The sequence below is a fragment of the Trematomus bernacchii genome, unplaced genomic scaffold (assembly GCF_902827165.1).
Source record: "Trematomus bernacchii unplaced genomic scaffold, fTreBer1.1, whole genome shotgun sequence".
Lineage (NCBI taxonomy): Eukaryota > Metazoa > Chordata > Actinopteri > Perciformes > Nototheniidae > Trematomus > Trematomus bernacchii.
In genome coordinates, this window is record NW_022988159.1 from 654,997 (window position 1) to 667,500 (window position 12,504).

Below are 12,504 nucleotides of genomic sequence, written 5' to 3' on the forward strand. Positions count from 1 at the left end.
AACCAGGAAACAACACCAGTAATCCAGCTCACACTGTCCGCTCCTCGAGCCTCAAAGGGCGGAGCAGCAAGCCCCGCAACATCCCGCCAACACGCCACCCAGACCCCACGCAGCATTCTCATCTGTTTGTCATTACCGTTTAGGACAGAGAGTGAATACAGATACTATACAGAGATGCTGTATGAGAAACCAATGTGATTTTGGAACATTGAACAATGTAAATCTATTCTAGTATACCTCAACGATGGAATTATGATCATTAGAAATGGCCATGTCATGTGACCTTTAAGTAGATATTAAATATTAACGTTTTTCAGACGGGGATACTGGGGTGTTTTTTTTTTCTTTCTTTCAGGTAGCTACCACGAAGGTTTACCTGATTAGGGTGATGAAGCTTACCATCATATCTTGTATAATCTGCTTTAAATAAGTGAGCCTGACAAGTAATTTAAATTTGGGAATATAAGTGTACTGATTATATTGGGAAAATAGACATAATATTTATCCTTAAGTTGAAAGATAACCAAAACCAAACTATTATACCCCTTTAAAATGGAGGGAAAAGTGAAAAATGAACTATATTAGGTTAAATTACCTCGGCTAAAAAGAGCAGTTTTAATTCATGAAATATTTGTTATTCTTTTTTTATTTAATTACATTTGTCTTCATGTTAAATAATAAGTGCTTCTGGATTTAAGGCTTCTGATAGGGCATGTAACTTTCTTTTACATTATTTATACTTTATGTAAAAACATGAGTTTGTACAGTGGAATAAAATACTGTGTAGTGTACAGAAGAGAAAATTAGGGATGTTACTATTTTGTGTACTGCTCTAAAATGGAAAATGGAAGAAAAAACTAACATCTTTAATTAATGTGTGTAAGGCTAACAACCACACCTGGCAAATGTGTGTGTGTTTTTCTTTCGAACATTACTGATTTTCTTTCAATTTAGAAACGAGACAAATGACAATTATTGAAAGAAAAATGTTGCTTATTTTAATGTGGATTTATTTGAATTGAGCTGTATGTATAGGCAGAAAGGCAGGCGTAGGTCCAAAAAATCCCTCAAAAATCATTCATTATCTGAAATACCATTAAAATAGTTCCATTTAACTACACTCTGGGGTGTATTAAAGAAATAATAGCCTTTTCAGTGCAGCGCGAGGAGGCTTCATTAATAAAAATAATGTCTCGGCATTGGAATTTTTTGCAGGTGTGATTTGTCTTCATCTTTAATGGTATGGACTAATTAAGAAAGCAAACAGTGTGAGTGTGAGTGTGTGTGTGTGTGTGTGTGTGTGTGTGTGTGTGTGTGTGTGTGTGTGTGTGTGTGTGTGTGTGTGTGTATGTGTGTGTGTGTGTGTGTGTGTGTGTGTGTGTGTGTGTGTGTGTGTGTGTGTTTGGTTGAAGCGTTCACATCTGCACGCCAAAGTGTGTATCAGCAGGAGTGTTTGTGCACACCACAGGTGATTAGAGCGCTTGTACTTTTCCAGAGTGTGTGTGTGTGTGTGTGTGTGTGTGTGTGTGTGTGTGTGTGTGTGTGTGTGTGTGTGTGTGTGTGTGTGTGTGTGTCTAGGTGTCTCCTCATTGGCTGAATTATTCAAGCTTGGCAAACTGAGCTGACAAGACTATGAGTGATCCTGCACGTTGTTATTGACTTAGACTTTATTTATAGAGTGTGTGGTCCCCGCTGCAGACACGATTAATCAGAAGAATGTTATAATTAGGCTTAATACCCCTCAGGCTGCATGAACACACACACACACACACACACACACACACAGAAACAACACTATATGTGAACATGAACATAATGTATGAATGCATGTGCACACAGTGTGAGTGGGCCCTGTGTGTGTGGATGGTGGATGGGTTGCAGAGGTTTTTTGGAGAGACTGTTTGTTCAAATCGCTTTAAGGCTTGTTCTCATTGGAGAGGTTGTTAAACAAAAGTCAGTTTGTTACAGTAGCGGGGGTGCAGAGGGGGTATTAATACACACCAATGCAGATGTTTGGGCGTCTGTGAGAAAGCCTGTTGTGTTCAGTGTCCAATCCAATGTCTGGTGATCCCTATTTGGCCTATTTTGGTTGCAGGGTTCACATGAAAAGTACACATTTGTCTCCGAGTGTATTCTTCTGAAGAGTCAATCACTTTGTGTTTCTCAAAAATAAACACAAAGACTCTATTTAGTTATTAATGGCCATCAGAGGAACTGAAATGAATAAAAACACATGCGGCTATTTTCAGAATTTTTATTTCATTATAAATAGTAGTGATAATGCGCTTGTACACATGACATTATGTCATATCGCTTTGTCAAAATAATACCAAAAATATATCAAAGGAATGAAAGGACTGGTTCATTCTAACATAGACAGATGAACAAAACAAGCTTATGAAGGCGCTCCGTTATTCAGATGGAAAAGTATTGCCACTCACTTGTACATTGTGGGAAATTGTACATACAGAACATTTGAGACAATAAATATGTCTGGAATGCGTTACAAACCCTAATTGTTGTTTAAATGCAAAATGAAAACATAGAAAAAGGTCCCAAGCAACACAAAAATATAAACTTAAGTACAGTTTTGGCTTCGTCATTCCTGGTGATCTTCTGTTTACATTCCCTTGATTCATGATATACTCACACTGTGCTTGACAGCGGTATTAACAATGTTTCTGATTCGTTTTTGGACAAAGTCACATGTGTTTGTTCCCAAACTACACCCAGAGAATGAATCCAAACTGTTTCGTAAGACTTTAACAAGTGCGATTGATATGATATTTTGACTTCAGGTCAGTTGGGGGAATGATGTTCTTTAGTCAAAACTCTTAACAGTTTCTCAATTGTTTGTCGGTCATGACTTGTGAGTTATTTGGCTTTGATTTTCTGATTACATTGGGATTACCTCGATTCATGCTTTTGACCCTCATACACGGAAATTGAGTGCTAACAAATGTGGTCCTCATTGTGCTTTGAGAGCATAAACAATGTTTCTGATTTGTTTTTGGACAAAGACACATGTGTTGTTCCCAAACTACATCGAAACAATCATTCCAAACTGTATTGTAATACTTTAAGAGGTCAGATTGATTGATTTAAATATTGTTTTAAAGGTTGAGGTTGACTCAAAGAGACACTTTACTTCTGGTCAGCTGGGAGAATGAGTGAAATCAAAACTCTCTGGGTTCCTCAAGCATCTTCTCCTCATGACTTGTGACCTGGTGGTGCAGCTTTGGCTTTTTTCTGGTGATTCTGGTGACTGTTTCGTGAGACTTTCGGAGGCAACATTGATGTTTTTTTCAATGTTTAATGGTGCGTTAGACTACAAGATATATGATATTGCACTTCTGATCAGTCGGGAGAATGGTCTAAACTCTTGGTTTCTCAAGTGTCTCTCGGTTGACTTGTGACCTGGTCGTACAATTTTGGCTTTTTCATTCCTGATGGTTTTTTGTTTTCATTGACCTTCCCTTGATTCATGCATTTCCTTACAATACGCAAAATGTAAGTCCTGACAAATGTGGTCCTTAGTGTGCTATAATGGCAGTTTTAACAATGTTTCTCATGTGTTTTGGACATAGTCCCATGTGTTCATCCCAAACTAGACCCAGAGTTATAATCCAAACTGTTTTGTAAGACTTTAAGAGACACGTTTGATTTTTTCTCATTGTTTTTACGAGGAGTTAGGGTTAGGATTAGGGTTCTGGACTCTAAGATACATGATATTGCACTTCTGGTCAGCTGGGAGAATGGCAGTCTTTAGTCTAAACTCTCTCGGTTACTCAAGTGTCTTTCGGTCGTGACTTGTGACCTGGTGGATTTTTCTCGCCGGGAGAAGATCTTTAAAGGGTTTTAAACCCTGTGATCGATCTTGCTTATCCCCCCCCCTTTTTCCCTTCCTTTAAAGCCATTTCTCCGCCGCCCTCCTCTCCTGCTCTCTCATCTGTCATTTTCCCTAAAGTCACCCCTTGACCTCCTCCGAGGTCCTCTCTAAAAACTACAAAAGGCCGGGATCCCTGCCTCACCGTCCGAAACATCAATGAGACAGAAGGAGTGAGACAGAAAGGCGAGAGGAGAGGGGGAGACAGAGGGGGGAGGAATGTGTGAATGAACTTTCACTGCAGTACAGCTGTGGTGTACATTAGAGTCTCTGACACAATAAAAAAAAACTCAGATTCTCACGTTTGTTTTTCTCTGTCTGTGGAATTTCTCTCCTTGTGTGGGATGCGGAGATACATTATTTAAAAAAATCAACAAAGCCCTTTTCTTTTCCCCTTTGAGCAGATATAACTTGGGGATTAAATTGGAGATACATGGCATTTCATACATGTGGCCCTAAGATATGTAAACATGTTCCTTTAAGCATCGCCTCAAAGGATGGCAGATTATGACGTAGAGATTTGGGTTTTGCTTTGCTCACAAAGACCCCAGAGTCCATGGATATTGTTTTGGTCACTAAAGTGCCTCTTCATGGCTCTGTAGACGGTCAAAGCTCCACATCACCGACCCCATTAAGCGCTGACATCTCCGCCGTCAATGAATAGTTTTTGTTCGAAATCAGTCAACAGTTTTTGGTCTGATATTCCTTCTCGTGGTCCCTTCTTTTTTTTTTGTCCATTTCTCCAACAAGAATTAAAAAATATAAAGTCCTTTAGTAAAGAAAAGTGTCCTGGTAAATAGTAGCAAAATAAAAATTTGGTCCAGATTTTAAAAGATTCCCATCGCTGTACACATAAATGTCCCTGTGTGAAGTCTGGAGCTCTGGATCAGGTGATTTCAGGCCTCAGATAAGAAAGGGCACCTGTAAAGAAAAAGGACGAAACGATTGTTAGTTCACTTGTGAAAGCATATCTAAAAAAAAAAAACACGGTTAAAACATTTATTTTTCACGTTTCCCCCATTTTAAAAGGGTTTAATAGTTTGGTTTTGATTTTCTTTTAACTTGAAAAGTAAATATGATGTCCATATTGCCAATACAGTCAGAAAACATTTATTCTTTATTGAAATTACTTGTCAGGCTCTCTTATTTGGGGCCATCCAAGAGATGAATGGCCCCAATACATTTCAGGCACATGGCTTCGACATATGGCTACTGTTAGCATAGCATTTGCTAACAGTGGTTTGGAGGGTTATGGCAATGAAGGATTTTAATTTTGAAAACAAAGAGTAGTGCGAAGATGCTTTGATTTAATAAAATACACTCAGAAGCACAGAGCCGCACTGGAAAAATCTAATTTCTTGGTTATGATTTAGGATATTTGCATTTTTTGTGTCATTTTCTCCATCCAACAACATTTGGATCAAAAAAAGTAATATTTTATGTGGACTAAGTTGTACAATTAAATATTTGTTAAGTCGAAACATACTTGAATAACCATAAAAAAAAAAACCCATCCAATATATATTTTTATTTACAGAATGTAGCTGTGTAAAGTTGCTTTAGAAAATCCCTGAAAGCAAGAAATTCCTTCAATGTATTGATCACAAAACTCTTGTTATTTGTTGGTATTAGATTTGCCATCCGATTTTCTGTGTGTCCAAAAATCAAATTAATACAGATATTAATTTCATGGCCACTTATTTTCAAATAGTTTGCTGCGATGTTTTCTTTTCCCCTGACTTTATTAAAAGCAAACATGCAGAAGAATAATATAGCAATAATAATTTCCTTTGGCAAAGCTTAAAACGTAATTATAACACCAAACATTTAAGATATGGTCTACGCATGAATAAAGAAATGTACAGCATGACATCCAAAGAAGTCTAACTAATGTTCAAACCATACCTCCCTATAACAAAACCTTAATATGTTCATTATTTTAGAAATGAAGTCACCATTTAGATAGATTCCTACTATAGGTCAGTTAATCCAAATAAGGCTTATTTGAAAATGTTTTGCCAATATTTCGACAATGTGACGGGAAGTTGCGTGCAAAAATGTCCTGTGAGACAGCAGTCACTTTTCCTACGTCAACATGCTCCATTTTCAATTTTGTGTGGGTCTATGCATCGGTGGAAACAGACGACAACAGTCTTGGAAACCTTTTGGTTCCTTGACAAGTCCGGGGAACTTTAGGTGGAAACCTGGCACAATTGATAGGTAACCGCAACAGTATGTCCAGCTTAGCAACAGACACATTAACAAACTAAAAAACAAACAAGTATTTCATGGATCAGCACTGTAGTTTCCGAGAGGCTTTCCAGTGAGAGCTACGTGTCGTCAAAAGTGGTCTTAATTTAAAAACTGCTTCCCTAAGGTCTTTAAGGTCCTGCTACTATTTACATGCCCCCCCCCCCCCCCCCCCCACACTCTCTTTTTGTCTAATCCCTCACACACACACACACACACACACACACACACACACACACACACACACACACACACACACACACACATGCACATACACACACACACACTCTGTTTTTATTTTATTTTTTGTCGCCATGTATATTTTATAATTTGTCTTTACTTGTAAATTCACCTTACTGTCTTCCAGAGGTGGGAAGTAGTGGAGTGCAAATACTTTGTTACTGTACTTAAGTACATTGTTCTGGTATCAGTACTTTACTCCACTACTTATTTTTCTGACGACTTTTTACTTTCTACTTCTTACATTTTCAAAACAGGCTGGTTTCTTTAGTTTTAATCTGTGTTTGGTGGCGTGATCATCATTATTTAGGCCCCGTCCACACAGAGACGAAACGGAGACGAAAACGAACCGAATTCGATATCAAAAAAGTCTTCCGTCCACACGGAATCGGCTCAAGAAACGTGTCCGTCCACACGAGACCGCTCGACCCGCTGGAGACGCTGTAGTACATATGCCGGGCCTGTAAGTGGCGCTGTACTTCCGCCACAAAATACACCAAAAGCAGCGAATAAGACCGATGACGATTATTATTATTATTATTATTATTATTATTATTATTATTATTATTATTATTATTATTATTATTATTATATTATATTATTATTGTTGCTGATGGTTGTGGTAGAGGAGCTGTAGATGTTGCACTAAAATCTGTATCATGGTCAATAGCGTCTGGAGCACGAACGCAACCCTGTGATCCGCCATTGTTGTTGTTGTTGGCATCAGCAATGACACAGGTGACGCAGGGGTGAGCAGGAGAGGTGGGCAGAGGCGGGGCTATGGCGTCATCGTTTTCAGGGAATGATCGTATAGCCACACCGAGCCGCAAGCGTTTCGTCCTCAGACCTACCCACTTTGGGAGCCGTTATCAACATGTATCGGATTCGGGCTCCGAATCCACGTTTCCGTGTCGGCCGCGTGTGGACGAACCGTCTCTACGATAGAGAACGTTAGCGGATTCAACTGATATCGTCTCCGTGTGGACGGGGCCTTAGAGTCATTGCGGGCCTATTGATTTGAACACGATCCGTGTATCCATCATTTCCTGGTCTTCTCTAAAGAAGAGGGACCAATGAAAACGTTGTCATGTTGCCGTTGTTCAGCATGGAAACATTCATTAGCTAACAATGACATTATTGTTCTATTAATATAAAGGGAGGTCAGGTACTCTTTAAAACAGCTGCTAGTTATGGGTACTTTTTACTGAAGTACATTTCAAAGCCCATACTTCTTTACTTTTACTTGAGTAAAGAAGTTTAGTCAGTACTTCTACTTTTACCAGAGTATGTTTAAACATGAGTTTTACTTGAGTAAATGATGTGTGTACTTTTGCCATCTCTGCTGTCTTCTGTGTATCTGTGACACTGTACTTGTATGCAGGGGCGCCGTAAGGGGGTGAAAAGTTAGGACGATTCTAAGGGCCCGTGACTGACAGGGGCCCAAACAATTTTAAGTAACCAATGTGATATCTTTTCATGGGGCCCAAAATCCCTGGCGGCGCCCCTGCTTGTATGCACTTGTCTTGTAACTCCTATATCACTAAATAAAAACATTTAAAACAAAAAACTGCTTCCCCAGCTGACCTCAGTCAGAGCACCTGTTTCTAATCGCCGCCCTGCCAGAGGCTATTAGGATCCGTCCACCCCCAGAAAGGACCTTTCCTCTGCTGCTCCAAACCCAACCGCACACATCCAGTCGCACTGATTAATCACATCAAGATGGCCTGTATCGCTGCGGAGGTGTGTGTGAGTGTGTGTGAGTGCGTGTCCTATAGTGGAGTCTAAATGCACGAGCCGCATGCCAGAGGTTTTCAATGTGTGTCGCCCTAATTCTTTATTCTGTTCACTTTGAGATATCCGACCGAGATATTCCGTTAGACATTTGCCGCTTTCGGATATTAAGTCAGATATTCATTTGATACGCGCAGAGCTACATGCAGTCGGGCTCGTTTGGACCGCTGCCACGCTCTTTGAAGGAGGTTTTTCTTCGAGGTTGACACAAGGTCAGTGGATGAACCTGATTGGTCAACCCCCTGCGGACCAAAAATATTGGAAACGGCGGCCGCTGTAATCACGGCTGCTGTGACGAAGAACGACATTGCCTTCCAGAGTTCGACGGAGACTTGTTTGAAGTTGATTTTAACCCTTAAACTAACAGTAATGTGAAGTGAAAGAGCCTCTTACTGCTGGACAGGTAGGCTCTCTCACTTTCTCCTGATGGGAGCCGACTCTACAGTAACCGCAGATCTCAGCATCAGAAGGCTGTGCTCGATGGAATCAGATCTGCACAATTTACCCCAACACTCGAGACCGCATGATGAGAATCCAGAAAAAGCTAGCCGAATTATCGCTACCCTGCAGAAACCAGGGTTGTGTTGTAGGCTTTTTTGACATCCCTAGGATAAATAGTCCGATGTTCATGAATTAAACTGTGTCCTCTGTTTGGGTATGATTTCCTTTCGTTGAATTCTTAAAACTGAAAATAAGTGAAAGGCCACAAAAACTTTTTAACAAAAAAAATTGAAATATCTCAAATCTTTTTATTTTCATTTTGGAAGATAGGACTTGTTAGCTTGTGCATTGTCCGCAACTTGTTCATTAAATGATTCAGCTATGGCCGTGTAATGAGCATCATACAACTTGTAAATCAAGCTATGTTTGTTTTTCTTCTGTTCCCCACTTCCCACACTTTTTGTGTGTTTCTAACCAAATTTTTAACTATCAAAACTTAAAATTAAATTGCTTTTATTCCTTTTGTTGTGCACGTCTTTGCTATTTTTGCATCAATTATCTGTTAAACCTTTTGGTAGTTTTTGATGAGTGAAGAGTATTATCATTGGATATGGTATCTAGTATCGTATTGTATCGTATCGTATGTTGATTGTGTGTGTATTGTGATTTTATGCATGCTTCTTAGTTAACATTAAGCTGGCTCTTTTCTGCTGTAACAAATGTAAATGTCCCCTCTGTGGGACGAATAAAGGTATTCTGATTCTGATTCTGATTGATGCGGAAATAAAAAGTGAGCAGTCTATTGACCTTACTTTGTCCGTACTGGCCGTACTGGTATGACGCCATGTGGTCCACGGTGTACCCCGGGGAGCTGTAGGAGGCAGGGCAGTAGGACTGGGAGCTGGGCAGCGAGGGCAGCGCCGCCATGTTGGGAACGCTGGTGAGACCCTCCAGACCCTTAATGTGATCCATGCGCTGACTGCAGCTGGCCGACATGCCGGGCTCCAGGCCTCCCGTCAGAGGGGAGATGGCGTAGTCGCTCTGGGGCTGATGAGGCACTCCTCCTGGGTTCAAAAGACCCATCACCTGGTGGAAAAGAGAAAAAAGTTGAGGGTTAAATTAGTTTAAAGGTTTATTTATGCCAGAGCAGTGTGAGAGGCTCTGATGTTAGTGAGACATGTAGGATTGTTGCTGTACACTTAAAGTGGCAATAAACCAGATTTTGGTTCATATGATTATGAATTAATTTATAATAATAATAATACCACAACATTCGGATAGCTTCTGTAGTTTATTTTTTGGAGTTGTAAGCTGTTTTGTTGAGTTTCCTCTCTAATATGCAGTGTGGTGACGTGTTTAAATCTAGGGATTTTATTGTGAAAGGGAAAACAACCGAAGTTTAAACTTAAGAAAAGGTCAATATCCTGGGAAAAAAATGTTGTTCTGGAGTTCATTTTACTGATAATTTTCTGATCAACTTAGACTATTTTGAGTATTAAGTAAACACCACTTAAAATATTTAATTCAACTTGTTTTTATTGTTTTGTTATGCTGTATGTAATCAAAACATTTAAGCTCTGAAAACATTTGATTTTTAAGTTCATCAATTTATAGATTAATCAGTTGCCTCAATTTCTGAGTTCTGGTAATATATATTGAGTTTACAGTGTACCTCGTAATCTCCCTTTCACAATAAAACTCTCATTAACACTGCATCCCTGCCTACGAGAGAGCATTTCGCTGAGAGGCGACTCAACATAATCTCCTACAGGAGGAACAACAAAACAATGAAAACAATATGTATACTAAGCTAGATCAGAAAGTAACAAAGCCTACGTTAATTATTAATACTACCAGATTTGACGATGCATTAATCATGACGCTGACATCAGGGTTTTGTAGATTAAATTGGGAATCTTAATTTCTGGCTTGAGACAGTAACGTTAGCCAGGCTGCTATTTAATCATGATGATGATTATATATGATGTGGACAAATCGGACAGAAATTATTAAATAAATGCACCGTGTTGGTCGCTTTGAGAAAAAACTGATGAGATCTGGTTGCCTTTGTGACCGCCGCACCAACAATAAATAACACCAATTGGAAATGCTTGACAGGCAAACTTGAAAAGCAGATTGTTGCCACTTTAACTTGTGTTTAAAATAAGCAGAACACAAAGTATGTGTTTGCTCACGTAGACATCATTACTGGAAGTATGGAAAACAGGCTGAATTGTTCTCACTTCAATGGGGATTTATTTTTATTACAGTGATTGGCCCTAAGCCTAACCCTAACCCTAGATGTTAAAAAATGTGATTTCGTTTTTACAGACAAGAACAGTGGTGCATCATGAGGAATAGAAGTTTTCTTTGTTTTTAGTTTCTGAGAAGGCCCTAATATAACTTTTTTGGAAACAAGCACAGGACTGTGTGTAATACGTATCAACACACACACCGAGACACACACACACACACACACGCTAAAACACACATAGGAAATCCCCCTGTCGAGGAACATCAAAAGGAAAAGCCGGCGCAGACTGAGATAGCAGCAGAAAGGAAGAATTAAGCAATTTGTCTCAGATCCACGGCTCCACTTATTCCAAAATTCCTTTTTGACACTGCTCCAAAAAACCCGTGGCGCAAGATAACAACTTATCTCGGGGAAAGATACGCCGTCAAAGATAACACAAAAGAAATGTCTTTGAGCGCGGCTCTGTTGAATAGATTTGCAGTTTGAGAAATCCGTTAGCTCTTGACCTGGTCTTTATTAGCAACCAGATAATCAAATTTGGGGGGGAATACTCCTTGGCTAGCAAAGGACGGAAAAGCGCCGTGGGCAAAGCGTTTCAACTGGTCTCAAAACAGACGTGAGACCACCGACCCCCTCCTCGACACTCGCTCACTTTACCTGTCCGTCATCAAAGAGCTCAGTAAACCGTTAATAAGACATCCAGACTGTCTTTATCACTTATGAAAGTAGCTCTAAGTGAATCTGCTACCTCTAAATGTATCATATCCCACCTCCTGCTCTGCAGAGCGAAAGGCCTCCAGGCTCCTGCAGTCGCGCTTAATAAGAAGCAGGTACGCTTGCTCTTTGGGTCCTCTTTCCCTCTAAGTGACATATTATTATACATCCACACACACACATGGTCCTGCTTAAATCATTTCCCAAGCAGGGGAGGTGAGTGGAGGAGACCATGTTGATTTGGAAAGGGGAGTTGTGTTTCCTCTCATGCCCGGTAACATTTTCCTTAAAAATTAACCTGCGTTTGGAGTTGTTTTAAACAGAAAGAGAGTGAGGAAAGGTCTCGGATTAAACGAGCCTCATGCAGACGTTATGCACATTTATTTAACCAAACTTTCTACCCATCATCCTCATGGTTTCATATTGGAAACCTGCAGTTGCCAGCGGCCTGAATCAGTGCGTCCAGGAGTTAGCAGGAAGAATGTCGGGATGGGGGGTAAAACATCTGAGACGGGACATTCCTGCCCGGCTGTACGAAATATATACAAATAAATTAGAACCTATGCTTTCACGTGGAAGAATGTCGAGGCAAACATTTTAAGAATGCAATCACGAGAGGCTTCCCTCGAGGATATAGCAGAGCGTGGAGTGTGTAACAGTGTTTGTACACACACACACACACACACACACACACACACACACACACACACACACACACACACACACACACATGACCATGAATGCCTCAATACAAGACATTTATGTTCAGTGTGTAAAAGCATGAGGACAGAATCGCCAAATGTTATATTATGTCTTATGTAGATACTCAAGACATACATATCTTTCCACTGTTGCTATACTGTATCTACTGTTCATGTTCAGTTGTATTGTTTATTTCATTTTATGTTTAACTAATGTGCAATGCCTT

The 12,504-nt window shown here is 39.9% G+C and overlaps 1 protein-coding gene across 2 annotated transcripts in view; it reads right to left on the reverse strand.

The window, feature by feature from the left end:
• Nucleotides 1-4,534: 4,534 nt before the first annotated feature.
• The window catches only part of pax3b (paired box 3b), a 38,476-nt gene continuing 30,506 nt past the window's right edge, over nucleotides 4,535-12,504 (reverse strand). For both annotated transcript variants that reach the window (XM_034122246.1, XM_034122245.1), the window contains exons 8-9: nucleotides 9,421-9,694; nucleotides 4,535-4,807 (exon numbers count right to left, since the gene is read on the reverse strand). In XM_034122246.1, coding sequence (XP_033978137.1) covers nucleotides 4,773-4,807; nucleotides 9,421-9,694 — 309 coding nt within the window. In that variant the 3' untranslated portion in view covers nucleotides 4,535-4,772. The remainder of the gene's footprint in view (nucleotides 4,808-9,420; nucleotides 9,695-12,504) is intronic.